At 54.9% G+C, this 26815-nt stretch overlaps 9 protein-coding genes across 9 annotated transcripts; 2 read left to right on the forward strand and 7 right to left on the reverse strand.

Annotated features, from left to right (window-relative positions):
• Positions 1–52: 52 nt before the first annotated feature.
• Positions 53–1540, reverse strand: N656DRAFT_782180 (glycoside hydrolase family 10 protein). The gene is made up of 3 exons (XM_064815716.1): positions 1036–1540; positions 524–964; positions 53–453 (listed from the first exon to the last, which is right to left on the reverse strand). Exons 1-3 carry the CDS (start codon positions 1477–1479, stop codon positions 358–360), a joined length of 981 nt encoding a protein of 326 aa, XP_064667709.1. The 5' UTR covers positions 1480–1540; the 3' UTR covers positions 53–357.
• A 1374-nt stretch (positions 1541–2914) lies between these two features.
• N656DRAFT_714396 (GTP-binding protein lepa) lies at positions 2915–5201 on the reverse strand (the record flags this gene model as incomplete). Its single annotated transcript, XM_064811966.1, has 3 exons — positions 2915–3126; positions 3192–4671; positions 4779–5201. The coding sequence occupies 3 exons, from the start codon at positions 5199–5201 to the stop codon at positions 2915–2917; spliced, it is 2115 nt and encodes a 704-aa protein (XP_064667710.1).
• Positions 5202–5474: 273 nt separating this feature from the next.
• Positions 5475–10290, reverse strand: N656DRAFT_736576 (uncharacterized protein). The gene is made up of 3 exons (XM_064812727.1): positions 8811–10290; positions 6182–8747; positions 5475–6121 (listed from the first exon to the last, which is right to left on the reverse strand). Exons 1-3 carry the CDS (start codon positions 10110–10112, stop codon positions 5934–5936), a joined length of 4056 nt encoding a protein of 1351 aa, XP_064667711.1. The 5' UTR covers positions 10113–10290; the 3' UTR covers positions 5475–5933.
• Positions 10291–10478: 188 nt separating this feature from the next.
• N656DRAFT_782183 (uncharacterized protein) lies at positions 10479–11058 on the forward strand. The gene has a single exon (XM_064815717.1). The coding sequence runs from the start codon at positions 10673–10675 to the stop codon at positions 10868–10870; it is 198 nt and encodes a 65-aa protein (XP_064667712.1). The 5' UTR covers positions 10479–10672; the 3' UTR covers positions 10871–11058.
• A 3003-nt stretch (positions 11059–14061) lies between these two features.
• N656DRAFT_714358 (glycosyltransferase family 25 protein) lies at positions 14062–15489 on the forward strand (the record flags this gene model as incomplete). The annotated part of the gene is made up of 3 exons (XM_064811963.1): positions 14062–14217; positions 14271–14479; positions 14544–15489. 3 exons carry the CDS (start codon positions 14062–14064, stop codon positions 15487–15489), a joined length of 1311 nt encoding a protein of 436 aa, XP_064667713.1.
• Positions 15490–15620: 131 nt separating this feature from the next.
• Positions 15621–16561, reverse strand: N656DRAFT_770518 (uncharacterized protein; the record flags this gene model as incomplete). The annotated part of the gene is made up of 2 exons (XM_064813785.1): positions 15621–16375; positions 16432–16561. The coding sequence occupies 2 exons, from the start codon at positions 16559–16561 to the stop codon at positions 15621–15623; spliced, it is 885 nt and encodes a 294-aa protein (XP_064667714.1).
• Positions 16562–17186: 625 nt separating this feature from the next.
• On the reverse strand, positions 17187–18608 carry N656DRAFT_838661 (S-adenosyl-L-methionine-dependent methyltransferase; the record flags this gene model as incomplete). The annotated part of the gene is made up of 4 exons (XM_064818873.1): positions 17187–17488; positions 17565–18025; positions 18093–18219; positions 18284–18608. The coding sequence occupies 4 exons, from the start codon at positions 18606–18608 to the stop codon at positions 17187–17189; spliced, it is 1215 nt and encodes a 404-aa protein (XP_064667715.1).
• A 347-nt stretch (positions 18609–18955) lies between these two features.
• N656DRAFT_736585 (MFS general substrate transporter) lies at positions 18956–21484 on the reverse strand. The gene is made up of 7 exons (XM_064812728.1): positions 21123–21484; positions 20978–21054; positions 20582–20904; positions 20021–20524; positions 19787–19947; positions 19341–19616; positions 18956–19264 (listed from the first exon to the last, which is right to left on the reverse strand). Exons 1-7 carry the CDS (start codon positions 21330–21332, stop codon positions 19100–19102), a joined length of 1716 nt encoding a protein of 571 aa, XP_064667716.1. The 5' UTR covers positions 21333–21484; the 3' UTR covers positions 18956–19099.
• Positions 21485–22095: 611 nt separating this feature from the next.
• On the reverse strand, positions 22096–23698 carry N656DRAFT_800395 (uncharacterized protein; the record flags this gene model as incomplete). The annotated part of the gene is made up of 3 exons (XM_064818005.1): positions 22096–22144; positions 22268–23474; positions 23569–23698. 3 exons carry the CDS (start codon positions 23696–23698, stop codon positions 22096–22098), a joined length of 1386 nt encoding a protein of 461 aa, XP_064667717.1.
• Positions 23699–26815: the final 3117 nt, after the last annotated feature.

Raw genomic sequence — 26815 nt, forward strand, 5'->3', positions numbered from 1 at the left:
CGTTAGTCAGCCTCGAGCTGGCTGACAAAGAGTCACATTACTCGTCTTTAATAAATCTGCATCTGCGATTCGTGGTCTTATCCAAATCCAGGTCGAATCAACAATCATAACCTTCCTTAAGCACACAAGCCGCACCGGTGCGTGACAGCTTATGTCAGATCAACAGGCAAGACACCATTTATTGTTACGGGGCTCTTAGTGACGCTAATCTTACAGGAGGCGCGGTTGTGATTGGAACCTGTTCTAGAACCCCTTCTTTGAGTTTTGACCTTGGGTGACCTTGGTCCATGGTGGCGACAACTGAAGCAGCCATCAACAAGCATTTTCCCGCAACCAAGCCCTCAATCCAAACATCATCTACTGCGACAGAAGTTGGACAATGGCGTTGTACGCGGCCTTGGGGTTGTAGTTGCTGTCGAACAGAAGAGGGTTGCCTTGGGGCCTCCACGAGTCCTGCGAATGTCAACGTTAGCTACCCTGTCGGGTTGGACCAGAGCACGCCACCAGCAAAAACGAGACTCACATTGTCACGGACACCCCAGACGGTGATGCCAACACACTTGGGCTCCTCGAGGCAGCCACGGGTGACGGCGACGTAGTCGTTTTGGTTGTTGTTCTGGATGTCGAGCTCCGTGACGGCGACCTCGGCGACGCCAGCAGCGGCAAGCGTCTTGATGGCCTGCGCAAGTCCGTTGCCCTGGCCCGACTGCAGATGGCCCTGCGTACCGATGCCGTCAATGGGAATGCCGGCGGCCAGCCACTTCTTGACGTGGTCGACCATGCCGCGCGTCACCTTGGCCGCGTTCGGGCTGTCGAGGTTGTAGTCGTTGATGAAGAGCTTGGCGCTCGGGTCGGCCGCACGCGCCGCCCGGAAGGCGATGCCCACAAAGTCCTCGCCGAGCACCTGCGAGAAGACGCTCGAGCGGAGGCTGCCGTCCTCGTTGAACATCTCGTTGATGACGTCCTGATCATAAGGGGTAAGAATGGACGACTTCGCACGTGCAACCTGAAAAGGAGATTAGGGCGCTCGCTTACCCAAGCGTGGATCTTGCCCTTGTACCGTGTCATGACGGTGGTGATGTGGTCTTGAATGACCTGTGTCAGCTGGGTCCTGTCTCGGACATTGCTCACCCAGCCGGCGAGCTGTGAGTGCCAGACAAAGGTGTGGCCGCGGATGGTCTTGTTGCGCTCCGTGGCCCAGTTGACGAGGTAGTCTGCCTGGCTCCAGGTGTACTGGCCGCGGGTTCTCTGCAAGCTCTCCCACTTCATGCTGTTCTCGGGCGTCACCTGGCCAAAGTTGGCCTCGATGATGGCCGCGTTCTTTCCGGCCTGGAGCCTTCCCTGGTCGGTGCAGGTGCCGAAGTACGCCTTGCCCTTGGCCTTGAACAGCTTGTCGACGCTCTGGGCAGCCTGGCGGGAGTCAAGGGCGGGTGCCGCCGACACCAAGGGCGCCAAAAGCAGCGCAAGACTAGCCTTCATCTTGATGATGTCCGAGTTCAGAACGATGAGAAGTTTGGCGGAGAAGCCGGTGTTTGTCGTGCTAGGCTATCGACTAACCAGATTGCTGGGAACGGGCGAGGGCGAGGAGATATATACCTAACCCCTGGGAGCGCAGAGTTGCCTCCGAGGTAATACTACAAGTCTACCACTCCATCTAAGCAGAATCTGCTACGCTATGTTGAGTGGTGGCATATAATTTGAGCGGCTACTCTATATTGCACTGGCACCATACGATTCGAGCGGCTCACCCGCCGTTCCTCACTTCCAGGAGAATCGCTGGGCGCCCTTCCGTGTTTTCCGTCACTGTACCTGCTGATCCGCCGTCCCTTTGAGCCGATACTACCGCAATTCAGCTGGGAGGTTGAAGTTGGGGCCAGGGAAGGAAGAGAAGTGCCCCAGAAACCTCCGCATTGCGGGGCCCCACGACGCCGTGCAACTCCAAGTCGTCGGGCATTTTTCTTCTCCAATTTGATCTTTAGCCGCGCCGTCGACGGTCCGGTTAAAAGAGCGCCGTTGTGGGGGTTCCCCTTTTTGCCATAATCCCATATAGTGTGCCCTGCGTCACCAGGTTCTCCGATGAAGATGAGCAATGCCTGCAGATTAATCACCGCTGTAAAACCGCCAAGGGAATGCCATTGGTGCGCATTATTGAGGCGGAGGCACAGCGAGTGTCATATACCGAAGAGCCCCTTGACGCCATTCCCACTCTGACATGAGTATCACGCAAGGGGCAAGAACCTTCGGTTTCCTTCTCCGTTCCGCAAGTACGTCCAGTTCAGTTGGATCGATCTTCGAGCAATCGCTCTAGCTGACTGGAAGCAGTGTTGGAGAGACTGGCGGTTCCTCGAGTGCGCGTACGGTATGCTTTCCCTAAGATCGTTCACCATCTCTCTGTGTCACGGCCCAGGAACCAACCGCACCAAACTCAATCTTACCCATCCCGAGGTGATGTCAAGAGGTATGGTAGGGCAGGATACGATTTCCAGTTCCAGGTAATTCCACAGAGAAAGGCGCGCGGCGAGTAACGTGAACAGGTTTGCTGGGGCGGTCCTGTAGAAGCCTTGGGCTAGCGAGAGACGAAGCAGTTGCGGACACGGCAGAGAGGGCGCGGACAGAGATCAACTCATCCTCTTCGTCGTCTGCAGGTGCAAGTGAAGAGTTGTTGAGCGGTACCAGTAGCCGCCGAATGCCCCAGTGCAAAATATGGAAGATGGATGCGACTTGCATTCTCCTTGCCATGTGGGAGAACAGAAAATGAAACTGGACCACTCCTTTCAACAATGGGAAAGTGTATCCATTATGACAAGATCAAAACGCCACTCATGCAGTACACTAGTGTACAGTACAGGGAGCGTACCTATACGCACTTATGCTACACCCGCCGCTGAGATCACAGCGTTGCTCAACGCCGAACCTACTTGGCCAGGAACTTCTGGAACGCTTCCTGCTCAATGACCACATTGCCCACGGCTTGCAACCGTTTGCGGCCAGCCTTTTGTTTCTCGAGCAGCTTGCGCCGTCGGGAGACGTCGGCAGCATGCAACTTGGCAAGGACATCCTTGCGGAAGGGCTTAATGGTCTCGCGCGCAATAATGCGCTTGCCCACGGCGGCCTGGATGATGACCTCTGGGAAGAAGTAGTTAGCATCTGACAAAGAGTGGGGAGCGGGTAAGGATGGGCGGTCCGCGTACCAAACATTTGCCTCTGCACATGTTCCTTGAACTTGGTCACCCACTGCCGCCCCAACCGCTCCACTTGGCTGGAGTGAACGATGCGAGAAATGGCATCCACAGGCTCCTTGTTTACCAGCAGATTCAGCTTGACCAGGTGACTCTCTCGCCACCCGGCATCCTCATAGTCCAGCGTGGCGTATCCCTTGGTCGCGCCCTTGAGCTTGCCAAACAGGTCGTCCACCAAACTGGCGCTGGGCAGCTCATACTTCAGAATCACTTGCGTACTGCTGAAGTACTCGAGGCTCTTCTGCACCCCGCGGGCGGTCTCGCAAATCTCAATCACCCGTCCGAGGTACTCGTCGGGCAGGGTAATCGTAGCGCTGACAAACGGCTCGTAGATGGTGGCCTTGCGCAGCCGGATGTCCTCAGTGTCGGGAAAATCGGCGGGGTTCGTGATGAGCGTGTCCGGTTCGCCATTGTTCCACACAATCTTGACCGGCACGGCGGGCTCCGTGATGATGATATCGGCGCCGTGCTCCTGCCTCAGGCGATCCTGAAACACGGAGCAATGCAAGCTCCCCAGAAACCCCAGCCGCCACCCGGCCCCGAGGGCTTCGGAAAAGTCCTTCTGCATCGTCACGCTGCGGTCGTTAAGCACAAGTTGGCCGATGCTGTCGGCCAGCTTGCCGTGATCGCTCTGGTCGGTCGGGAACGCAGCCACAAACACCATGGGCTTGGGCTCCTCAAACCCCGGATAGGGCTCCACCACGTCCTCGGAGCCTACCGTGGTAAAGGTATCCCCAATCTTGGCGTCCTGAATCCTCTTCATCCCCGGGTTGAAGAAGATATACCCCACCTGCCCGGCCCTTAACAACCTCTGCGGGACCTGGTTCGGGTACTGTATCCCAACCTCTCCAACCGTGTACTCATTCCCCGTCGCAAAGCTCACGAGCTTATCCCCAGCCTTAACAACACCATCAAACACCCTAACCAACAAAACCACCCCACGAAAGGTATCATACCACGAGTCCACAAGCAGCATCCTCAGCGGCTTCTTCACATCCCCCTCAGGCGGCGGAATCCGCTCAATAACCCTCGGCAGGATCTCCCCGACACCCTGCCCCGTCTTGGCACTAACCTTGACCGCCGCCGATGTATCCAACTCGAACACACTTTCCAGCTGCCCCAGCGCCCGATCGACATCCGCAGTCGGCAAATCAATCTTGTTGACCACCGGGACAAGGGCCAAGCCCTGGGCAAAAGCGAGGTAAAAGTTGGCGACGGTCTGGGCCTGCACGCCCTGGGTCGCGTCAACGAGCAGCAGGGCACCCCCGCACGACGCGTACGACCGCGTCACCTCGGCCCGGAAGTCGACGTGCCCGGGTGTGTCGACCAGATGCAGCAGGTAGTCCTGCTTTTGCGACGGTGAGTGGTAAATCATGGTGCACGTCTGCGCTTTGACCGTGATGCCTCGCTCGCGTTCAACGTCTAGTTTGTCCTGCAGCGGGCAGTACACGCATATGGTGCGGTTAGCCGGAATTGAGCATGGTTTGGCTTGTGTTTATACGCGGGGGCGGGGTGGACGGGAGAAAGGGGTTGTCTTACGAGGATCTGCTTGTTGGCGTCGCTGGGCGAGATGGTGCCCGTGTGCTCGAGGAGGCGGTCGCTCAGGGTGCTTTTGCCGTGGTCGATGTGGGCGACGATGCAGAAGTTGCGGTAGCGGTCGATGGGGATGGCCTCGATGCGTTTCTCGATCTCGGCGGCCCGGCGCAGTTCGGGCCCGTCTTTGAGGAGGCCACTGGTTGTGGCTGTGGTGCTGGAGGCGCGCCGTTGCGGCCGTGATATTGTTGTCCCAGTACATGGTGGGCTGGATACGGCCCTGACGTTACTGGCGCCCGCCGCCGGAGCCTTCGGTGATCTGAGGCATGAGCATGATGGGCTCGACAAGTACCGCGGCCTACCTCGTGCTCGTCCGAGTCCAAAAGCTGCCGACGGGGTCAATCGCAGCTGCCACAGCCATGGTCGCATTCGCGAGTCGAGACTCGGCGCGCTACGCATCAATTGGCACTGCGTGTACTAGGACATGAAATCTAGAGGGGCAGATACGGAAGCGCGAGATGTCGATCGAATTGATGTCAGGAGAGTTGCACTGTTGGAGCACCGAAGAATATAAAGAGAGTCCGACCCCGACCCACCGGACGCCAAGAGCGGAGCTTAACAGCTGCACTGACAGGGTTGAGTGCTTTATCTTATCAGTCGATCTACAGAGAACTTCTTGCATTTTCGTATATACCGGTACTTGCCTAGTGAGCCCAGATACAGGGCACGGACAGGGTCTCGGTCAGTACCTTAGATGTAAACCTAGACAACAGAGAAATGACCCTACAGGTGAGACGGAGGTAGATACACGGAGGGAGTTATGTACATACATACAAGTGATCCAACTTTGAACGTTCCCTCCCATTCCCCCTCATAATCCTGCACTATATCCGTAGACGGCATTGTAATGTCCTCTACGTGGCCTGTTCATCCACAGGCAACTGGCAGACCCTCCAGGGAATGTATGCAATTATATAGCGGTCAAGCCGCAACTCTACATCGGCTAGCATCTATCGCCAGCTCCAAATCTAACATCGTCTCCCTCCCATGACGTTCCTAGCCTCCCTCCTCTTCTCCCAATCCCCGTGTCCAGGCCTATCGGTCGCATTCAAGGCTCGGGGGATAAAAACCGCAAGTCTCCGTAGAGAGCTAAGAGGACATCTAGGCTAGCACCCACTCGCTTCCTCGCTTGATAAACTTGTCCAGGAGCAACGAAAGGTCAGAGAGCGCGAAGCGGCAAATGTAAAACGCAAAGAACTCGGCGGCATGTCGCGTGCACAGTTCGAGGCCGACCTGCGTCTTGTCTGCGTGGCGTAGACCGGGGTCATCAACCTGACGGGCGATTTGGTCTGCAACGCGCCCTGGTTAGTTTTTCTCCGACATAACACGGCTGCAACCTCTCCGCTTACCTATCGACTGGGCTGCGTCAAACAGTTTTGCCAGCGACGCCATGTAGTTCGCGTTAGGCCCCGTGAACAAGACGCTGCCCACATCTCGTTTTGGAGGTCGGCTTGTCGGATGGCTCGTCATTGGCAGACTCGCCAGCATCGTATCCTTACCGGACCCTTCATGCAGGTTTGCCGAACTTGCTCCGCTGCCACCCTTGCCGCCATAAGACGATGCCAGGCCCGGCAAGTTGGCCGAGCTGTTCTTGCTACGGAGCCGCCGCCACGAGAATCCACCGGCTTTGCCCGCGACACTCGCTGACCTCGGCATGGCTGCTGCCTCGCCGTCCACCCCATTAGCATCCTTGAACATTGTGCTAGAACCCTGGACGCCGACTTCACTGCCGAGTTTGCGCGACAGGGCCGCTTGTACCTGCTCCAGCACGCCTTCCAGCGATTGCATCTCCTCCAAGACAAGGTCGGCGTCGCACGTGTCCACCATAGCCAGCTTCTGCAGTGCGGCCGTGAGGAGGTCGCAGTTCGCAATCTTATCCTCTACATTTTTAAGCTTCACGCCCTTGACCCGCCAGACGTCTCTCGGAACAAACAACTTGTTGCTCAGGTAACCACCGCGCGGGTGGCAGAGCGTCTGGTACAAGCAGCGCATCAGCCAGAAGGGTCGCAGCATCACGTCGTTTGGACAAGGCTCGAGCGCAACCGGAGCGTCAGGAACCTGTGGGTTAGGCAATCCCGGACTGTTGGGCGAATGAAACTGGCTCTCAAATAAATGCGGCCCACCGGTGACAGTACTGTTGGCTCTCTCCTTTGCCGTCGGCAGAGGCGTCGGCAGGGACGGTACGGCAGGAAGCCGTGCAGATGGACCACCGATCCCAAAATGGTTGCTCAACGGGGTGCCCGGAGATAGTTCCGAGGATTCGTCAAGGTGTGAAATTGAGGGGTTCCGGGTTCTGAGACTCTTCAAGCTTGAGGACGAAAAATTCTTCTTCAGACTAGGGCGTGCAACCGAAGGCGTACCAGCACGCGTCTGTTCGTCGTGCCCCAAGGCCACCGGCGCCGTTGCGGGTTCGTCCTCGTCTACCGGTGCCGGAGACGGAGCAGGTCTTGACGAAAATGGACCAACAGTACGGTTTGGGCCGGCCGACAAGGCTTGACGCTGCTGCACAATGTAGCTCCCTCCTGCCTTTGGTTGAGAAAGGGCGGTGGATCCCGCCGTAGCTGGGGGGGCGGTTGCCGTAAGCTTTGTCGTTTCAATTTTGAGTTGTTTTGGGTTTTGTCCGGATAGTCGGCGGCTTCGCACACTCTGGTTCGAGCTCTGAGAACCCGCAGACTGCGGCTGCGCTGGTAGTTGGGCGGCCGCATGTATCGGCAATGCCGGCAGTGGGCCAGAAGGACAAGGAGGAATATTATCCTCACTTACGGGCGTCAGAAGGGTCGTGGCCGTCGGATTTGACCCTGTGGAACTGTGCCATGTGCGGCTTGTAGTGCCGCTCGAGTCTGATTCGCGCGGAACTGGCGCCCTCCTTTGTTGTCCCCCGAACGCAAAATCCTCAATGGCGTGGCCCTTGGTCATCTCTTCCAGCAACCGTTCTTCCTCCTCCGAGTCATTCCCATCGTAAAAGTCCTCGCCTATCGCTTCTTGTCTCCTGTATTCCTCGTCCTCAAGTTGCTGTTGTAGTCGCAACCTCTTTTCCCTTTCGAGCGCCAGCTCAAGTACTTCCCTTTCAGACTCGCGAACTCGTTCCCTAGCCAACTCCACCCGTCGCAATGTATCCGTCATCCCACTACCGTGACCGTCCTGGTAAAGCGGCCCGACGTACTGGGCTTCGGGCTCATACCCATCATCATATGCGGCTTCGATGGCGTCATCCAATGCCGCGTCGAACTCGGCTTCCGTGGCTCCGCTTGGAGCTCGTATATGCTTCCTCCTTATCCTCGAAGATGAGCGTGAGTGGACCGAAGAAGCACTGGAGCCTCCCGACTCGTCGATAGGGTCGAGCCACGAGACGGATTCGTGGCTGTTTGCCCGTTGGTGAGTCGAAGATGGCATGCCTGGAGTTAGCCGAGCGTCAGACATAGGTAAATTTGTACGGGTAGTCATCTCAGGTCGTTCAGTCTGAGGCGGTGGGGGAGGTGGATGCGTAGGGGACACGAGCCTCCTGGGAGACAACGGCGGCGGCATGTAAGCATCATCCATGGGAGGTCGAAGCGTCGAGCCATTGTTGTATCTCGCCCTGGAAAAGGCGGATTGAAGCGAGTACTGCTCAGTTAGATAGGATGTAGACCCTTCTCTTAGGTCTCGTGACGTATTCCGCGAACCTCGGGGGACGGGAGAACGGCTTGGCCCTGAAGCCTGAGCGGCGAGGGCAGGGTGCCGTGTATCATAATCCCCGGCTTGAATCGTTTCCCTTGCACCCGTATAGCGGGGCGAATATTCCTGATCCATCGCCTCTCCTGATACTCCATCTTGAAGCTCATGGCTTTCTGGGCGCTGAGGAAGTTCTTTGCCTTCTGGTTCTAAATCAATCAGTTGCTCATCGAGCTCCATAACTCGCCGAAGGTACGTCTCGTGCTGTTTGGGAATATCGTGAGAAACATTGCAACCGAGGACGAGGGGACAGCCAAGATCACTTACGATGGCCTCAAGTTTCCTACGATCTTCCTCACCCGACGTCCGCAAAAGTACCTGTTGGAGGACGGCGCATGCTTCCGCGTAAGCTCTTCTGGCGCCCTCGAAGTTTTGCGCATTATCTAACTGAACTGCCGTGTTTGCCTTTTGCAGTGCTTTAGATAGCATTGCTTTCTGGGAGGGCGGTTTGCCTGGTCGATCATGGCCCCTCTCACGGTCGCGGTCCCTGTCTCGATGTTTTGAAGCCGTTGTGGTATCGGCACCTCCATTGGGCTCAATTGACCGGCTGCGCGAGTGGCCCGCGGTTGAGTCGTTTCGAGCGGAGGGCATTGTAGAGTATGTAGCGACTGTCTCGGCCGGGCGCGGTGATTCACTGAGACGAGGCTGCGAGGACGACGATCCCAGCTCCAATTGTGCACCCTGTATTGCACCATCCCAAAACAAAGTCGTGTCTCTACTCGGTTGTTGAGCAAGCTCGCGCTGCTCGGTCTGCACGCCGTGCCCTAATACATTAGATTCAATGACCTCTTCTTGCAGTGACGGGCCGGTGGAGATCAGGGGTAAGCTCTGTAGCGGTGGGACGGTTGATGGCGCCGGTGACTCGCTGTGGGTCCTCGACTGAGTCGGTGGTCGGGGAGAACCGCCCGATGTAGAAGGCCTGCTCCTCTGCAACTTTTTGCCCGGCGATCCTAGGGCTGCGCCTAATAGTTCGGTACTCACGCGGCGAGTGAAGGCGGCAAGGCTGGAAGCGCGACTCGAAGCTGTGGAGGCCGACCAGCGGTTGAGATTGCGGAGGCTATCGCTGAAGCCAGCACTGCTTGATCGCGAATGGCCTCTCTTGTGCGTAGGCTCAACTTCCTTTTGCGAATCGGGGACCCTTGGAGCTGGTCGAGGGTCGAGAAAGGGATCGCGGAGGAGGGTATGGGTATACGCGGCTGACGGATCGACCGAGATGTTCGCTGGGGGGAGGAGCGACGATGTGCGAGGAGGATTGGGTGCGTGGTGTGAAAAGGGTGCGTATGCTGCGAGATTGGCGGCGGGGGCTGAGGGGTGTCCCTCGTGTGCTGGTGAAAACGCTGCCGGGCCCGCAGGGGAAGTGCCGTTGAGGGCGTCGTGGTAGTAGTATCCGTAACTCCTCCCGGCGTTGGGGTTGGCCAGGTCTCGGCTGCCGAGCCGAGTTCGCGGCGATGGAGATGAGTATTCGTTAGCAATGAAGGCGGTTGGCCTTGGTGGCGTCGACGAGGAAAACGCGTCGGTGGTGTGAAATGATGAGGTCGTCGGTGTGGCGGCTGGTCGGGATGAGGACATTGCTGGGGCAGGGCAGCCCCCGAAGCGGCTCCAATTGCTCTATCAGAGCACCCAGCCGGATTGAGAAGACCACTGATGGCGCGAGGGCTCACAGCAGAGCGCAGGGGACTGGAAGTCGATGCAGAATGTGGATTGGTGTGACCGCGGGCGCATGGAGAGGGAAAGGGTCAATCAGCCGAGTGCGTGTGATGATCGTTTCTCGCCCTGTCGTTGGCCGGCGCTCAATCGCTGCAGCACTAGCCTTTCCTCTATTCGCTCGTTCTACCCAATAATTTCCCCACTCGTCAAGGAAAAAGACGGCCCTGCAATGCGTCTTGGACTCCAGCTAGCAGCCGCTAGAGGAACTCTCCAGTCGTTTGGTGCTCGGTGCTGGGTTGGGAATGGCCTGCTTTGGTAGTTGTCGCTTTTATTGAACAGAATTGTGAGCGGCATCCCAACCAGGCTCTTCCCTACAGCAGAGTTGAAAGCAATCGGGTCACACTGCAACCAGCTCGGTATCAGCTCGAAGTCAATTGGCTGTTGTTGGTTTGGGAAGATGCGAAAAGGGGCAAAGGAATTGAATGGGGGCTTGGTCTTGGCTTCTGATGCCTTTTTTGTGTTGCTACGTCGAGTCAGTCATGGCAGGAAGCGGTGCTGCGATGCGGCGTTCTGCATGCTGTGCCATATGCTTCAGTTGTCACCAAGATAGGGATATCGCGACAGACTCGTCTGCCACCGAATCTCGCATTAAGTATCCAGTCCCAAAAATGGACCGATAACCGGACAGAGCCGTGAGTTGATCAGAGCAATGCGATGTTCCCCTTGGCTCAGTGTCCAAAATCTCCTTCCCTTCCAAGAGCAGCTACGGAGTATTCGTAAAACCAGGAGAAATTGCGAGGCTTCAGGGGCCGCACAAACAGCACAGTGTGTTGTAAAACTGTGAGGACCTAAACTGAGGTGTGGCGTGAGATACTTTAGCAACGACTCCTTCTCTGCAATTCTCATGTTGTGGCGCAGAGTCAGTAATAACATTACGATGTCGATTGGCTATCTCTTTGTCCTTCTAAGTCAATCCGTTGGAACCGACAGAGATCATCTTTCAGTTCTCTTATCCTCCCCGGTATGACCCCTTTTCTTGAGGTTGCGGTTGCTGATAGTACTGGGTGGAACTGCAACGCATCTCAGATTGGATCAATTGGCAGGAGCCTGTCGAGCCTGTGCCTTTCTCACTAACTATTTTGGTAACAGTTCTCAAATGTCACCACGATGTGATTTCTCACGAACGAACCAGCGTTGCGCGCTGCAAGTTTGGCCGTACTTTGAGGATCGACCGTTGAACTATGTTTGGATTAAGAACTTCACTGATTGTCTTTTAGTTACTGCAACACCTAAAGACAAGGATTTTGCCGTTCCAAAATACTGTCACCGATCCGACGGAGTGTTTCTATAGCGTGTTTCCGGAAAGCCATTTCCCAAGTCTCAGTCCCTCGGCCCTTACGCATCCCGTTTCAAACAACTTTTTTGCACGGGCACCAGAAGCCCGTCGTTGGCTTCACAAGGGATCTGGTTGTAATTGTTTGGCTATGTTACAGGCAAGACGAGACGAGTCTTGTAAGCTTGCCCAGCCCTTGGCCTCAGACGTTGGGAATTCCTGGTTGACCTCGTTGGGATTCATAGAGCTGTCGATGCCTTCGCAAACGCGTTAAGGCAAACAAAAACTCGTGCTGCATGATGATGACGATGAGGTCTCGTCATAGGAGCGCTCAGGCTGATGGCAACCAGGGCTTGGTGTGCTATGTGTGTACAGTACGTGTATGTACAACAGATACAATACCAGCTCCAACCAAGGGGCCGGGGCCTTGAATGAGGCAACTGCATGCGCCCATTTATGGCTCAAATATCCTACAAGCAAACAGCTTTGTGTCGATTGGAACGGCTGTGAATGACAGCAACTGACGATCCAACGGATCAACCGACACGACTCAGGACTGTTAGCATAACTGCACACACCGATGAGATCATGAAAGAAATCGCGTTATGGACGGGAAGTGGGACGATGCGAACCATGCACGAAGCCGGTCAAGGTTGGCGGCCCCGGGTACCAACGTCGCTTCCTTCCTCGCCAACGGCACAGACGGATTTTGTTCTCTCGACGTCTCCAGGGTCTGGGCACCGGTCAACGGCAATGGAAGTGGTACTCGTTCCAAAGCGATCCCACGGCTACCCGTGATGGCTCGCTGGTTTACATACCACGATCAAGACAAGTCTTAACACAGGTATCCCGAATGACCGAAGTCAAATGCAGTGGACAACCGACTAGGCCAATACCGAATCGGCACCTCGTTCGCTTCCGTGGATGTTCAGCTTAGGCAGTATAGCATATGATCAACGTCCTTATTTGCCGTCATAGTGTTGATACACTCCCGCCGGGGGCATTGTACAGTACCAGTCAGGTTGTCTGAAAACAACCCTTACCAGAGGTTTAGAACAGCCTGAAAAGCCCATTGCTTAGGTAGGTTACCAAACATCTCCGTGGTCCTCACAATTACGCACAGAACAGTTGTTATAGAAGATCTAGGTTATTTTCAACCTAGAACAGGGGAGGGTAACTTTGCTCCTACTTATAAGTGCACATCAGGATCCCGTCTTCTTCCAATCTACTGGACTTCTCCCATCTCGTCACATCCTATCAATACTGACCCAAGCATAGGTAGGTACTCCACGCGATCACGACAACCATGGCCGAGCCCGGGCCAGCCCACACTTCCTCGACTTTCGGCTCGCCTGAGGGCGAAGCCAAACCTGGCAGCGCTGCCCCTGTAGCAGCCAGCATTGGACACGAAGAGCCACAGGCCTCAGCTGCTGCCAAACCAGCCAGCCCAACCAGCCAGCCCGAAGAATACCGCGGCCAATGGATACAATACTGCTCCCCTAGCGGGAAGAAAACGTAAGTATGCCGAGTTGTCTGATACCACAGACGAGTTCTATGGCATCCTTGTCAAAGTCGTCCTTCGAGATTGACCCGCTCACTTGAGCCGGATCCCGGGGGGACCGCGGAGACACCCGGGAAACTACTTTTGGCCTGACAGCCCCTGAACAGATCAGGATCGTGGATGATCAGCAGGAGAACTGCTGCAGTGTAAGTACTAATATCTGAATAGACTTCGGACTTAACCAATTACATGGAGCTTAACAATACTGAACAAACCTATTATTGAATTGACTTAGTGACCAATAGTACATACTAAAAACTGGCTTTAGCGAGAAGACCCGAGCGTTTGAGTATCATCTGTGATGGATGGTGCAGCTTCACCTCCAGACCCTCATGTTCTAGACATGTTAATATTCAGGGTTATCATGGATACAATCCCTGGCTGCTCTTTCTGAAGGTAAGTGCTCGAGCTCGAGGAGATTTATGATGTCCGATACTGTCTTTTGCGTAACAGGATACTCATAGCATGATACTATTTCGAGATAACCAGCGATTGCATGTAGGTTCTCCTTCGACCAGTGAGTTTCTGGTGTCTTTCTTCCTAGAGATATCGAGAATTTGTTTTTGCTTGACTCAAACCTGTATTTGGGAAGACAGGCCTATGCTCCTTGTTGAACTTTGTAAACCAGATCAGACAGGTGCACACATCAGAGGGGTTCTAAAGACCCAAAGGCTCTGTTGAGTGGGAAGGAGGAACCAGGGAACAACCTGTATTTATTGGAGCCAAAGCTGGGCACTGGGGCTTGGTTCTTTTCCCTCTTTCAACCCTCCAACAAGCTACAATAAACACCGGGTTCTTCAGTGCTTTTCTTCAGCTCCATGATCATCCAACCCCTTTTACCCGCATTTACCCACACCAGCAAGCTCCCCTTGCTTACACGTCACCCTTCCGGTCAAACCATCAGCAGCCGGCCAAAGACATAGCCCTTGAGCTATCTCAACCTGTGAACTGTGTAGCATAGTTTCAATGTTCCCGTCATGTTACTCCGTCTACGAAATGTGGCAGCCCTCGTCCTCTTCTTCATAGCCTCCTGGATTCTATTTGGTCGACTGAGCCTCCGACCGACCTCTCCTAGGCACTATCTGGCAACATCTGGCAAGGCATCACCAGATATCCTGAATGCCACTCTTGGGGTGCGTTTCTACTGCGTACATACAAAGGGCAAGTTCTAACTCCTGCACCACAGTTCCAGTCCATCTTTGTTATCAACCTGGCTTCCCGCACAGATCGCCGGGATGCCATGACACTAGCTAGCGCAGTCACCGGTCTTGACATTACCTGGGTAGATGGTGTCGCCGGCTCCGATGTCCCTGACAAGGTGCTACCAGGGGGCAGCGCCCCGATTGGGGCTGGGAACAAGGGTTCATGGCGAGCGCACATGAACGTACTGCAGCGGTAGGCTTTGCCCACACCCATCTCATCCATCCGCATTCTTTTGCTTACGTTCACGCTCGCACAGGGTAATCCAGGCGAACCTGACGAGCGCGCTCATCCTCGAGGACGACGCCGACTGGGACCTCCGCCTCAAATCTCAACTCCAACTCTTCGCCCTCGCCGCCAGGGCGTTCACCCAGCCTCTTCGCCACAACAATGGCAGACCTCTCTCCTCCCAGCCCAACATCATCAACCCCCCCAGCAGCAGCAGCAGCCCTGGGCGTCCCATCCCCCCATCCATACCCCTAACCCACCTGCACAGCCATTATCCCATTCCCAGCCCCAAACTAACCCCCTACGGCGACGCATGGGACGTGCTCTGGCTGGGACACTGCGGAACATCCCTTCCTTCTTCGGCCCTCCCTGTTGCGGACAACAATATTAGAAGTAGCAACAACCTAGTCGTGACGATCTCCTCAGACCCAACCGTGCCCCCACCAGCACACCTCAAACCGCACCCCTTTGCGCTGCAGGAACCGCTCGCAACACTCTATCCACCTCACACTCGGGTAGTGCACCTTTCCAACGCGACGACATGCACCCAGGCATACGCGGTCAGCCAGCAGGGGGCGCGAAAGCTGCTGTACCAGTTTGGGCTGGCCGAGCGGTTGACCAAGGGGTGGGATCTGCTGCTTGGGGACTGGTGCGATGGACTTTTTCCCCTGCTAAATGATGATAATACTGGTACTAGTGGTGATGGTGCTGGACGGCCGGTGTGCGTCACTGTCCAGCCGCCGCTGTTCAGCCACCACTTTGGGACCGGCGGCGCGGGGCGTTCAGATATTTCGGCGCCCGGAGGGGGGTTTTTGAGGGTTGCTGAGGGGGCGGGAGGTGAGGGGAGAAGGGCTATGACGCCTTATGTGAGGTGGAGTGTGAGGTTGAATATGGCGAGGTTGTTGGGCAAGGGAGGGCAGGCGAGTGAGGGTGTAGTGGTGGATCAGTGGGCCGCCGTGGAGGACGGGAGTCAATGACGAGACTGAGGGACGTTTGACGAATGCCTGCGGTGGACGAACTGGTGCCCAATGGCATGAATCGCTGATGGAATATGCATGCTGCTCTCAATGCCGGTCCTAAAAATACAAAATCACGCAGACTACCCCTATCATCTCGGAGCGCTGCTACTGTACAGATAAACCAAGGCGAATCTGCTGACGGCGATTACGACAAGTCCAAATGCCAGCTTCTCCACCGCTCTCATGAAGAAGACAACTCGGTGCATCGCCAAACCTCTCTGAAAAGCCGTCATGTCATTCACACGCGGGAACGGCACATCCGGGACCGGCCTGTCCAGAAACTTGCAAAGGGGCTCCCACCCGGAGCCTAGCTTGTACTCCAGCATCTGCCCTGGCCGAGCAGCATCGCGAATTTCCTGATAGTGTCGCCGGTACACGTCGCGGGAGTTGGCCACCACCTCCTCTCTGGAGCGGGCGTTGAAGATGATGGCGAACATGTCGTCGGTAGTCCGTCTTTGGCGCGCAATTTCAGGGAGGACAAAGTTCACGAATCGGTCGACGAGGCCGCGGCGGAACGCGATGGTCGCCACGGTGTTTTTGAAGCTTTTATGCCAGCTGTCAATGTCCCGCTCGACAAGAATGACCTTGGCGTCGGGGTACGCAGCCATCAGCTCCGGGCCGAAGTGGCAGAAGGGCGTGTCGGTCGTGGCGCGGTACTCGCCGAGCATGTGGTCGAACTCGGCCCGGCCAAAGGGCTTGCACCGGGCCGTCTCGGGGCGGAACTTGGCTTCGAGACCGTCCCTGGCCATTTCGAGGTCTAGGATGTTGAAGGGTATGATCCCGCCGTGTGCAACGGGGCCGAACCCCAGGATCTCAAGAGCCGCCTGCAGGGCTGGTGAGCCATCTGTCAGTGACGGTGCAATGGAGATCACCTAATCTGAATTGGGTGAAACAGCTTACATTTTGTTCCTGTGCGAGAGAAGCCAAGAGAAATCACCTCCATGGGCACTACCCGCTTTCGTTTGCGAGGGTCAGGTCCGAGTTGGATCTGGGGCAGACCCGAGATTGCTTGCACGAGCGAAGGCAGCATGATGTGATGTTTAGTAGAACTCTCCCGGTGCAAGATACTCAAAGGTAAAGAAATGACTATCCCTGGCGCTGATTGATGCTTGTGGCTTATCTGGTCACTGTATGAGACCTGATGAAGATGGGGGTATGGGGGAATGGGACCGAACGAATTGGTGAATTGATCTTGTGGTTGATGCTGGGCTGATGATGTAAAGTGCTGTGACAAGGGTAGTCACGATTGTGGTTGTTTTGACAGTTTTGTTGCCCAGATTTTCAAGTTTGTCGGAACCGGGAAGGTGTGAGGCATGTCGAAGATCCACGGGACAAGTAATTCCCATGCACCAGATTCTTGGGGTTTAGGCAACTACCACCCTCAATGCTAAGGGAGTGGCTCTCGCCTTCCGATCATTCACACATTCCTGTCTCCTGGGGCGGACTTGTTTGTCATGGTTCCTTCTTTAGGAGTTGAAGCCTTTTTTGTGTTCCTTCTACCTGAAGTTGAGGTTCGGGCGGAGGTTGTGAGTACCTTCCTTAAACAAGTGAGCGGAGGATGCAGATGATCATATCACTTCTCGCCGCGTCTTCTTCGAGCCCTCTTGGCTCGAGAATTCCACTGCCCCATGGGTTTTCCCCTTAGACTGAGTGTCTCAAGCCAAACCACATTCAATCACAGCATTTGACCCCGGATTCTCCACGACTTTGGTGATCTTGAGACCAGCTTGCCCACAGATGGCCTTGAATCCCTCAAGATTTCGTTCTTTGCCCCCGATGGCGAGCATCATAATGTCCATTGCGGCTTGTAGTGCCGATGGCGGGTTACTGAGCAGCGTCTCGACGATCAGCAGCTTACTGTCAGCGGCCATGGCGGCGGAAATGTGCCGCAGGATCTCCACACACTCCTCGTCTGAGTAGTCGTGGAGACAGCGGCGGATATAATACACCAGAGCGCCTATCGCCGATAGTCAGTGATTGTCAGTAATCGTCGCAGAGGATGAATACACCCTCTTTGTCGAGGAAGTACTTGCCTTTGACCGGCTGCTCCTTGAAGAAGTCAGTGCCAACCATCTTCACCTCGGTCATCTCTGCGTCCTCCTTCCTAACCGCCTCAACAACCTCAGGCAGGTCTTCCAGCACACATCTATTACGGGGAAGACCGGGCGTCGCTGCGAACATGCCCTTGAGCGCTTGGCCCCTGCCGCCGCCGACATCGACGACCAACGGTCTGTCTTCAGCTTTTGCAGCTTCTTGCACAACCCAACTGAGATCGTAGAGACCCAGTGCTGGCAACATCTCCTCAACTGAGCCCATCGCTAGCGTGATTGTCTTCAGGCGATGCTCGTCCGCGTGGTTGATATCCCACACCGTAGAACCCAGCCGGCCCTCGGCAAAGGCGTAAATAGTATTCGAGCGGTCCTTGGGCTCGACAATTCCAAATTGGTCAAAGTACTTTGGCATGGCCACATATGAGGCGAGTTTACTGTCAAATCTAGTGGATTGTTTCAAATGTTAGCGGGATAGTGTGTTCACTGAGCTTTGGGGCAGGGTAGGTTTACAAGAACTGCGCCATTCCCCAGATCGGATTCTCCGTGACAAAGCATCTGGAGAGTTCCGTGTGAGCAACGCGGTCCGTTCCTATCTGGCGGAGAGTCCCATTCGCGACAAGCGTTTGTGCGAAGCGGGCTGCGCAAAGTCAGCTGAAATCCACCGTCCCATGAAATAGGGGCTGCTCCCAAGGATATCTTACTGATCAGCGACTGGTCGCCTCCCACCTTTGCAGCCAGCTCGGCATATGAGATATCAGCGCCGTCGTCAGTGGGAATCTTCTCGAACGCTTTCCACTTGATGAACAGGCGGACGGAGGTCCAATGTGTCGACATTGGCAAGAACATCATCATCTTGTCCTTTGGCTGGCCAATGATGTTTACCAAATCACTGGCTGCCGTGATCAATCCCAGCCTCTCGCGCGTATCGGCCTCAAGGGACAAGGCGCCTGATCGAAGACGCTGTGCTGCGCTGCTTAGCTGCCCAGCCAGCATGTCCAGCTTGTCTGCGACGGTGTTGTTCGCCATGACGGGTAGTGTGTTAACTGAGCCTTGAGGAATCGAGGTCTGGCGATGCGCTGAACAATTCAGGGTATCAATGTCGGTTGGGCAAGTCAAGGTGAACCATCAAAGGGGGTATAAACTCAGTGATCTGAGACTCAGCATAGCAGCCGTTGCTCGCATGAATCGATCATATTTAAGTAGAACTCAGATGTTAGTGGTGGATGCGGGCCATACATGATACAATCATGCAAAACCCCGGGCCGAAGCCGAGTCCGTGGCCCGAGCCGAGTCCGAGCCCGAATCCGATGCTTCTTCAAGAAAGGTACTTCGCCCGGGGGCATGGCGGAAAACGCCGGGAAGGATTCTCATGTGGAATTCGTGACTAGTTTCATTTCCGATAAGATTAGGAAGCTTTGCCTTCGTTTAATCCAGTGAAATGGAGTGTATGTCACTACACTATACCATATCCCGTATTATGTCCGCATGCGACATGGTCGAAGACCCCAGCTCAGGCATTACGTGTCCGATGACGACCCATTGCCTGAGGTCGACGAGGAGCCTTTCCCGGACATATCCGGGTTCTCACCATCACTCTTCCGATTATCATCCGTTTCAATCCTCCTCCACTCCAACCCAAAGCTGGCCAGGCACGCCAACGCAGAACAGACGGCCGGCAGGTACTATTACATATGCCCACCAGAGCAGTCAGTACTAGTACTAACAAGACCACAATCAAAACTGGGGAGCACCACTTACAAACATATCTGTCAAGGCCTTGTCATACGCAAGCAGCAATCCCGGAAGGTCCTCAGTTGCCACAAGGCCCCTGACACGCGTCGCGCCTGCATCCAGCACCGCCTTGGCGTCGACTCCCGGCGCGTGCTGTGCCAGCAGGCCGGGGAGCCGGTTGCTAAAGACGGTTTGGCTGGCCGCGACGGCAATGGCACAGCCTAGATTCATGAAGAGGTTGATGACGGCCAGGCCGGTGGCTGCCTCGCTTGCTGGGACTTGTTCTTGGACTGAGACAACGGGCTAGAAGATGATGTGCTTGGGTGTCAGTTGATTTTGGCGGCTAGGGGTGTACAGAACATTCATGACAGGACGGTTGCGGCGCAGGGAAGTATTGTACAGCACAAGCCCGGGGTAGGGTTGGGAAGAGTCCTAGGAACCAAGGTGAGAGTATATTGCAAGCTGGTACGTACGGCTTGAAAGGCCATGCCTCGGCCGAGGTGTGTGATGATTTGGTAGCCTATCCATTCGGCCGTCGTGGTTGTTGGGGAGAGAGTAGTCAACAGGCCGGAGCCGAGGCTTGCGAGGGTGCAGCCTGCGATGGACCAGGGAGGGATGTAGTGGGATCTGCGAACTGTGGTCAAGGAGGAGTGTCAGCAGACTGTTTACAACCTGAAGGCTGGCAACCGTCGAGTGCTGCTACTTGCCCAAAGCCCCAAAGGCAATCAGGGCCGCAATGTTGGACAGCAGCGATGGCAACATGTGCACCGCGCTGGTAATCGGTGAGTCGCCGCGGATCGCCTGGAACCAGAACGGTAGGAAGTATGGGATCATCTGTGTGGCGCCGCCTTGGAGGAACATGACGACGCTCCCGACAGCCACGGACTGCCGACGGAGGGAGGATAGAGGGATCAGCGCGTCTTCCCCTGCTCGGTTTATCCAAAATGCAAAAACGAAGGCGAGAGCGGTTGCTCCGCAGAGCAGGCCAATGATTGTGGGCGATGACCACGGGTACATCCCACCTCCCCAGGTTGTGGCAAAGAGAAGCATGCTGGTGAAGCCGGCAAAGATGATGAAACCGATAACATCGAGTTTTCTGTGCAAATCTTGTATGGCTTCGCGGACTGGCGGTTTTGGTGACTGCTCGGGGATTAAGATGGGCAAGGTGGCGGCCATGACTGCTCCACCGATGGGGAGGAATATCCAAAAGCCTGCATCCACGTTAGCCAGGTAACTCGCCTTCTTTCAGTCAGAGTCAGCTGACATACACCATCTCCAGGAGACACGGTCAGTCAGCGCGCCGGCAATAAGCGGACCAGTGATGGATCCAACCGATATGAGTGACATGGCAAAGGAGGTGACAACAGGCCGAATGGCGGGAGTACAGGCTGCAAAGATAATAAGGAGAGCACCGCTGAGCAGGCCGGCTGACCCGATGCCATTGACGGCTCGGCCGATGATGAAGACTGGGCTTGATGTTGCCATGGCGCATATCATGCTGCCTGCCTCAAAGACGACCATGAAAGCCAGGTAGACAGATTTGTTGGGGAAGAGAGTGTACATTTTGCCCACCAGGGGAATGAACGCGCAACTGGTTGAACGCCCGGATTCGTTAGCAGGTGGAAGAACTGCAAGCAGTGCAAGGGGCCGGTTGGGACACTCACACAGCAAGCACGTAGGCTGACTCGTACCAGGCCACGTCGTTGATAGTTCCGAAATAATCTGTTAGGGTGGGCACAATCTGTGGTAAAGTAGAACTTAGCGATCCAGCGTTGAGTTTCGGGATAAGAGCAGGGCATCCCGGCATACAGTCGAGAGCATCGTCAGGTCGAGGCCGGCGAGGTACACTCCTAGCATCATGCCTCCAATCACGATCCATAGCTGAAGCCCGTGTAATGCACCATCGACCTCGGTGATGCGAGTGGTTTGGTGTTGGTCGACTGTGTTTCTGCCGTAAGCCGGGTCATGATTGGGCTCTAAACGATCGACCGCGGCCTCTTTTCTCGTGTCTTGTTCCATTTTTCTCGAATCTGTCGAGTGTCGAAAGGTAAGGTAGGTAGGCAGAATTGACAAAGATATATTGGTGAAGGTCGGTGTGTTGGGATCAATAAGTATTGTCTTTTCCCGTTTCGATGTTGGGTTAACAGCACATAAAGTTGTAGGACTTCGATATACTCTGCGCAGGACTTTGCTGACGGGGCTACTGAATTTAGGTAGGTACCCACTTCGTAGTGAGCATAATACCTAAAGGTTATCAGGTACCGTCCGAGTCCCTACTCGCGGCATCCGCTGCTGCCTGCAAAGATGCGGCACAGAGGAACTTGAACGTTTTGTTGGTGGTACGCATAACAAAACACTTCAAGGTTGAGACATCGCTTTTCTCTGATCCTCTCTTGTTGACCACGTTAATAGCCTGCTGATCTTCGGTCGCTTGTTGACCGGTGTCCATGGATTGAGGAGCTTCGGGTCATGAAGGATTTCAGATCTATCAGGGAGATGCCATCGCAGGTGGATCACGAGCCTACTACCTTCATGCTGACTGAAGTATCACGTATATACCGCCTTGGTTTTGAGATCTGCACCCTGTATTTGGACTCTTGGGTATGTGAACTGCCTACAACGGCTGACCGTGTCCTCTAGAGTCCATTTGTATTCAGCTCGAGTTCAAACCAATCGACGCCATATCCCTGGTCCCAATCATCCTTCTGTCATACGCCATGTCGTAACGTCGTTGGAGCGAGCGAGTGCCCACGCTGTGGCGCTGTCGATGCTTCTTATCGTCTCAATGAACGATGCGCTTGTGAATCCAGCTCGAGAGTCGCACGCCACCGCTGTGATATGGAACGTTAGCCAACTTGACTCATTCCATGACCGCTTAGGCGAACTAAACGGAACAATCGATCATGCTGAACAACAGAAAAGCAGACCACATGCAAACCAGAGATATAACGTACCAAGGATAATTCTGAATCTTCCCCCTCGCCACCTCAGCCAGAATAGGAGACGAGAAAAGAATGGCGACGTAAACATTGCCCTCAATATCCGGCTGGAACTCGCACAGCTCCACGCCATCCAGCCGGGCGCTGAAGTACTGCTTGCCCTGGTCGAACGACCACTCCTCCCGCGAGCGCTGGCTAATAGGTCCGACGAGCAAGCGATATGGATCCTCCATAAGTCTGCCGCTGGCAGTGGGAAGAGATACCCGTTGGTTGGCCAACATTTGGGGGTACGGCGGAGGCGGGAGCGGCGGGCGCTCAAAGTTTGGCTGGATAACGTTGACTGCCGAAGCCGGGGGGATTCCGTACAGAGTGCCCGACATGGAGCTGGGGCGCGAGGTGGTGGTGTGGGCCGTCGGCGTGCTCGGATGAGTGCCGTGAAGATGCGGGCTGGTATGCTGCGGGTTGTTCAGATGACGACGATTGTTGTTGTTCGCGGTCGCGATGGCCTGGGCGGCGGCCGGCATCGGGCTTCCTGTGGCGGTGTAATAGCTGCTGGGGCTCATGTAGTCACTGCCGGGAGAAAATACAGCCTGGTCCATAGGGTTGACTGATTCCAGCTGGGTATCGGGGGCGAATCGGGCAGCCCGGGGAGTGTCATCGTCCTCTTCGGCAATGTTGGGCAGCGGGAAATTGGGGTAATGCTCCTGATAGACCTGGGCGGCCACATCCATGTACCTGACCCCGGTCTCCGACACGTTGGAGGGGGTGAAAGGGTCCTCCTCGTTGAACGAGCGCACGAAGTTTTGGGGGGTGTAGTAGTCCAGGTTACCCGAACGGCGGTCGAGGAAGGCAGGCAAAAGGGAACGTCTCGTGGGACGGGCATGATCCGAGACGGCTCTGCGACGGGGACCCGTTGCCATGGTGCCGGCATCCCAAACGGGGGAGGAGAAGCTACGATTGCCGATATCCAAGGCGGAGGTGGCGGCGAGGGCGGCGGCACGCTGGTCGGCGGTCGGGCCAGCTTCTTTGCGCTGAGCCTCGAGGTCGGCCATGGCGGCGCTGTAGCCGTCCATGTAGCCCTTGGAGTATCCGCGGGCATGGCCTTCGTCATGACCCTTTGCGTATATGTTGCAAAACTGGGTCTTGACGGCCTCGGCATCCTCATCGAAGGCCCGCGCAGCCATGGCAATGGTAATGATGGCATCGCCAGGGCTTTTCGTCTCTAGTCGACAACGAACCATGATCAGTACGGTTAGTCAAAATCGTCCAAAGTTTCTTAATGACTTTGACAGTAAGAAAAAGATAGAAAAACATACCGTTTCTGTTGCCGGCGGCAGCGGCAGCGGCAGCAGCGGTGGCGGAGGGCGCGGTGGCTCTGTTCGGTGTGGGCGTCACCGGGGACGCCCCAGTGGCCCCGTTGACCTTGCTGAACGCGTTTCCGCCCATCTTGATGCTATTGAGAGGGATCCTGAGTTAGAGTTGAACTTGTTATGGCGATAAGAGCAAGAAATTTAAAGAACTTACAGGTTCTGCAAGCTGGAGATTGGCGGCGAAAAGGGCTTGGATTGGGAAGACGAGAGGGAGAGAGCTTGAGAGAGAGAGGAGGAGAGACCGCGAGCGAGAAAGACGGAGGGAGGGAGAAGGAGGATGCCAAAGAAGGAGAGAGAGAGGAAGAACGCGAGAGGGAGAGAGAACACGAAAGAGAGAGCACACGCGCAAGAGAGAGAGAACGAGGGAGCGGAAGAGCGAGGGAGGGAGGCAGCGGGAGAAAAAGCCTTGAGGGAGGAGGGAAAGAAAAGAGCAGTTTCAGGATAGAGAAGAACCCGCAGAAACAAAAAAGGAATCGAGGAAAGAGAGCGCCTGCGAGCAGATAAGAGACGGGGGTTCACCGACGAAGACCCCCCGGGCGGCTCAAAACAAAGCCATCACTCGTTTTCACAATGAATTATTTCACGGGGGGAATTTGTTCACGTCCAGACTAACAAGTATTCACAGATCTACAACTTCTTTCAAACTACTAGAGCTCAGGTCTTCAGTGAGGGACGAGGGCCGGAGATACCTTGACCGGCGGCGGTGATGTTGAGCACGGCTCCGGCCCAGGTACCTGCTTCGTTTCCCGACTACGCCGATCATCTCGGTGTGATAAGGGCGGGTCCCGGGAGCCGCAGGCGGGTACGGCGGGCGTGCAACTGCCCGGTTCTCCCGATCACGCCGAGGGGGGAGGTAGAGTCGATGGGACTGGAGGGAGGATCAGGCGGCTACCGTGATTCGCCGTGATGGCCGGAGGGGGGGGCCGCGAGCTCCCCGTTTCTAGCGGCATGCCCAGTTTCATTGTTGAACTCGATCATCAGCAAAGGTAAAGATCATGCCAGAACATTCCCGGGAACCGCAGTTCAATGGCATGAGTCATGTTTACATTAATGTAGATTTGATGGGCATTGTTGACTTTGCGTTTGATACGCAGGGGTGGAAAAGGGGTAGGGGGATTGGGGCTTTTTAGAAACACAAAACGACAATCCTATGACTGTGGGTGTCGCTTAATTTCGTAAGGAACCTGGGCCTCGACTACTTACCACGACGTGCTTCTTGGTAGTGGAAGATCTGAGGAGTTGGGAGAATGCGGGATACGGCTGTTCTAGCAACAAGCGGGCTATACCGGCGACCTTGTCCTCGGGAACCTGAAGTTTCGCTCGCGATACGCAAATCACGCCAAGGTATGTTACATGGGAACTTTCTGGGCATCGTCATTAACAGCCATTACATTGCCACGGGTAGCTCAATGCCGGCCATCGCTCAGACACCTCGCGACCGGCAACCATAACACCAGCTCCTTGTCACCTGAACAGCCCGCATCATAACAGCCCGCATTCTCATGGCCGTCATCAAACCAACCCCACAGTCCAGCAATGGAAGTTGAAGAGCACTCCGAGAAGGTGGTAAATGTGGTAACCAGCGGCGGGGTCTGGTGAGGGCAGGGTGAAGTTTATCGAGGAAGTGGAACTCCTGACTGGCTGTCAAGCGTTATTCTTTCAAAGCAGTATGTGGTCCTAGAATAACAGCTGAGTCCCCTTACAGTATTCTACCGCAGACGTGGGTACTAAGACGTTTGAAACAAGCAGACAAGCATGCAGGCGAAATCAAAGAAATATTGAGTCAGTGTCTCCATTGTTTTGAGTGAAAACTCATTCAGTATGAGACGATATCATAACCACGACACATATGAATCACATAGTTTGGACGAAAGCGCAATAGACATGACTAGGTAAACCTAGTTAGATGTTATAAGAAGCTATTGGGAAGCCCAGCGGCGTTATTGGGGCGTCGCTGCTCGCTGTCCTTGTGTTGAACATGTATCTGCTTGCGCTTATCGCTGCGATATCGGAGACGCAAAAGAAACGGCAAGTCACGTCCCTTTATAGCTTTAAATACATGTACCTGATGCTGCTCAACCGGAGTTGGTGAATGACTGGATATTGCAACACACGGAGGAGATGAGGATGGTGGATACGATGGATAAGAGGGCGGGAGCCCGCGGATCATGAGAAAGCAGTATATGTTTAAGTACCCGATGATATTGTGCCTCAGGGTGGCAAAAGGAAGAATGGGAGCTCATGAGACTACATGTATGGAATAGGAACATGAACATAACAATGCACTCAGTCTCGGGTAGCTTCAAGCGCGTTGGGGGAAAGGCTTGCGGGATCATTGAGATATGGCGTCCCTCAAAGCAGATCTGATCTTTCAATGTTCTGTAACCGCTCCAAGGCGTATTTTCACAAAACTCGTTCCCTGCTTACTCCGATTATCTCAGACAATTTGGCGACCTCCTCCCTTTTGCTCCTTCTGAGGGTGCGAGAGTTATTCCCTTTTCACACCGCCCCTGAGAAAAAGGGGTATTGTAAAAGCTTGAAGAGATGGAGGATCCCGCTCCTTTCCCAAACTAAGACAGTATCACCAATGCAGTGGAGAGAGGCCATCCTTTTCAATCTATCCCCGAAGACGTCTGACGGCAGCCTCGTGGCCCCTTCTGGGTGATGACGAGGAGGACAACAGGAATGACAATGACAAAGACGATAAGGTAGGTGACTATATTGACTCACATGGTAAACAATGTGCAAAATTACCATATCTATTATCGCCCTGACGTAGTTCAATTGTCAGGGATGAAAGGTAGAAAGAAATGGTGAAAGGGAAGGGAATTTACCTGGGTAAGCTTTTGTTGGAGCATTGAAGCCAACAAGGGGCACCTTAAGCATCCCGTGCGGCGGCAGTCTTTGTCATACCAACAAATGCTGCTACGAGTTAACACCTTAACATTTGACATTGAGGGGTTCAGGCACTTTACTAACTCGAGACCGGAAGAATCTGGGTATGGAAGAAGGTGTTTAGCTAGATCACACACTCGTCGAGCCATACTCGTCAGGAGCTTCAAAATCGCATCTGACCCACTGCTTCGCAGAGGGTCAGGACGGTTGATTCGCGAAAAACGGTTGATTCGCGAAAAACGGTTGATTCGCGAAAAACGGTTGATTCGCGAAAAACGGTTGATTCGCGAAAAACGGT

Source organism: Canariomyces notabilis (genome assembly GCF_033297395.1).
Source record: "Canariomyces notabilis strain CBS 508.74 unplaced genomic scaffold N656scaffold_21, whole genome shotgun sequence".
NCBI lineage: Eukaryota > Fungi > Ascomycota > Sordariomycetes > Sordariales > Chaetomiaceae > Canariomyces > Canariomyces notabilis.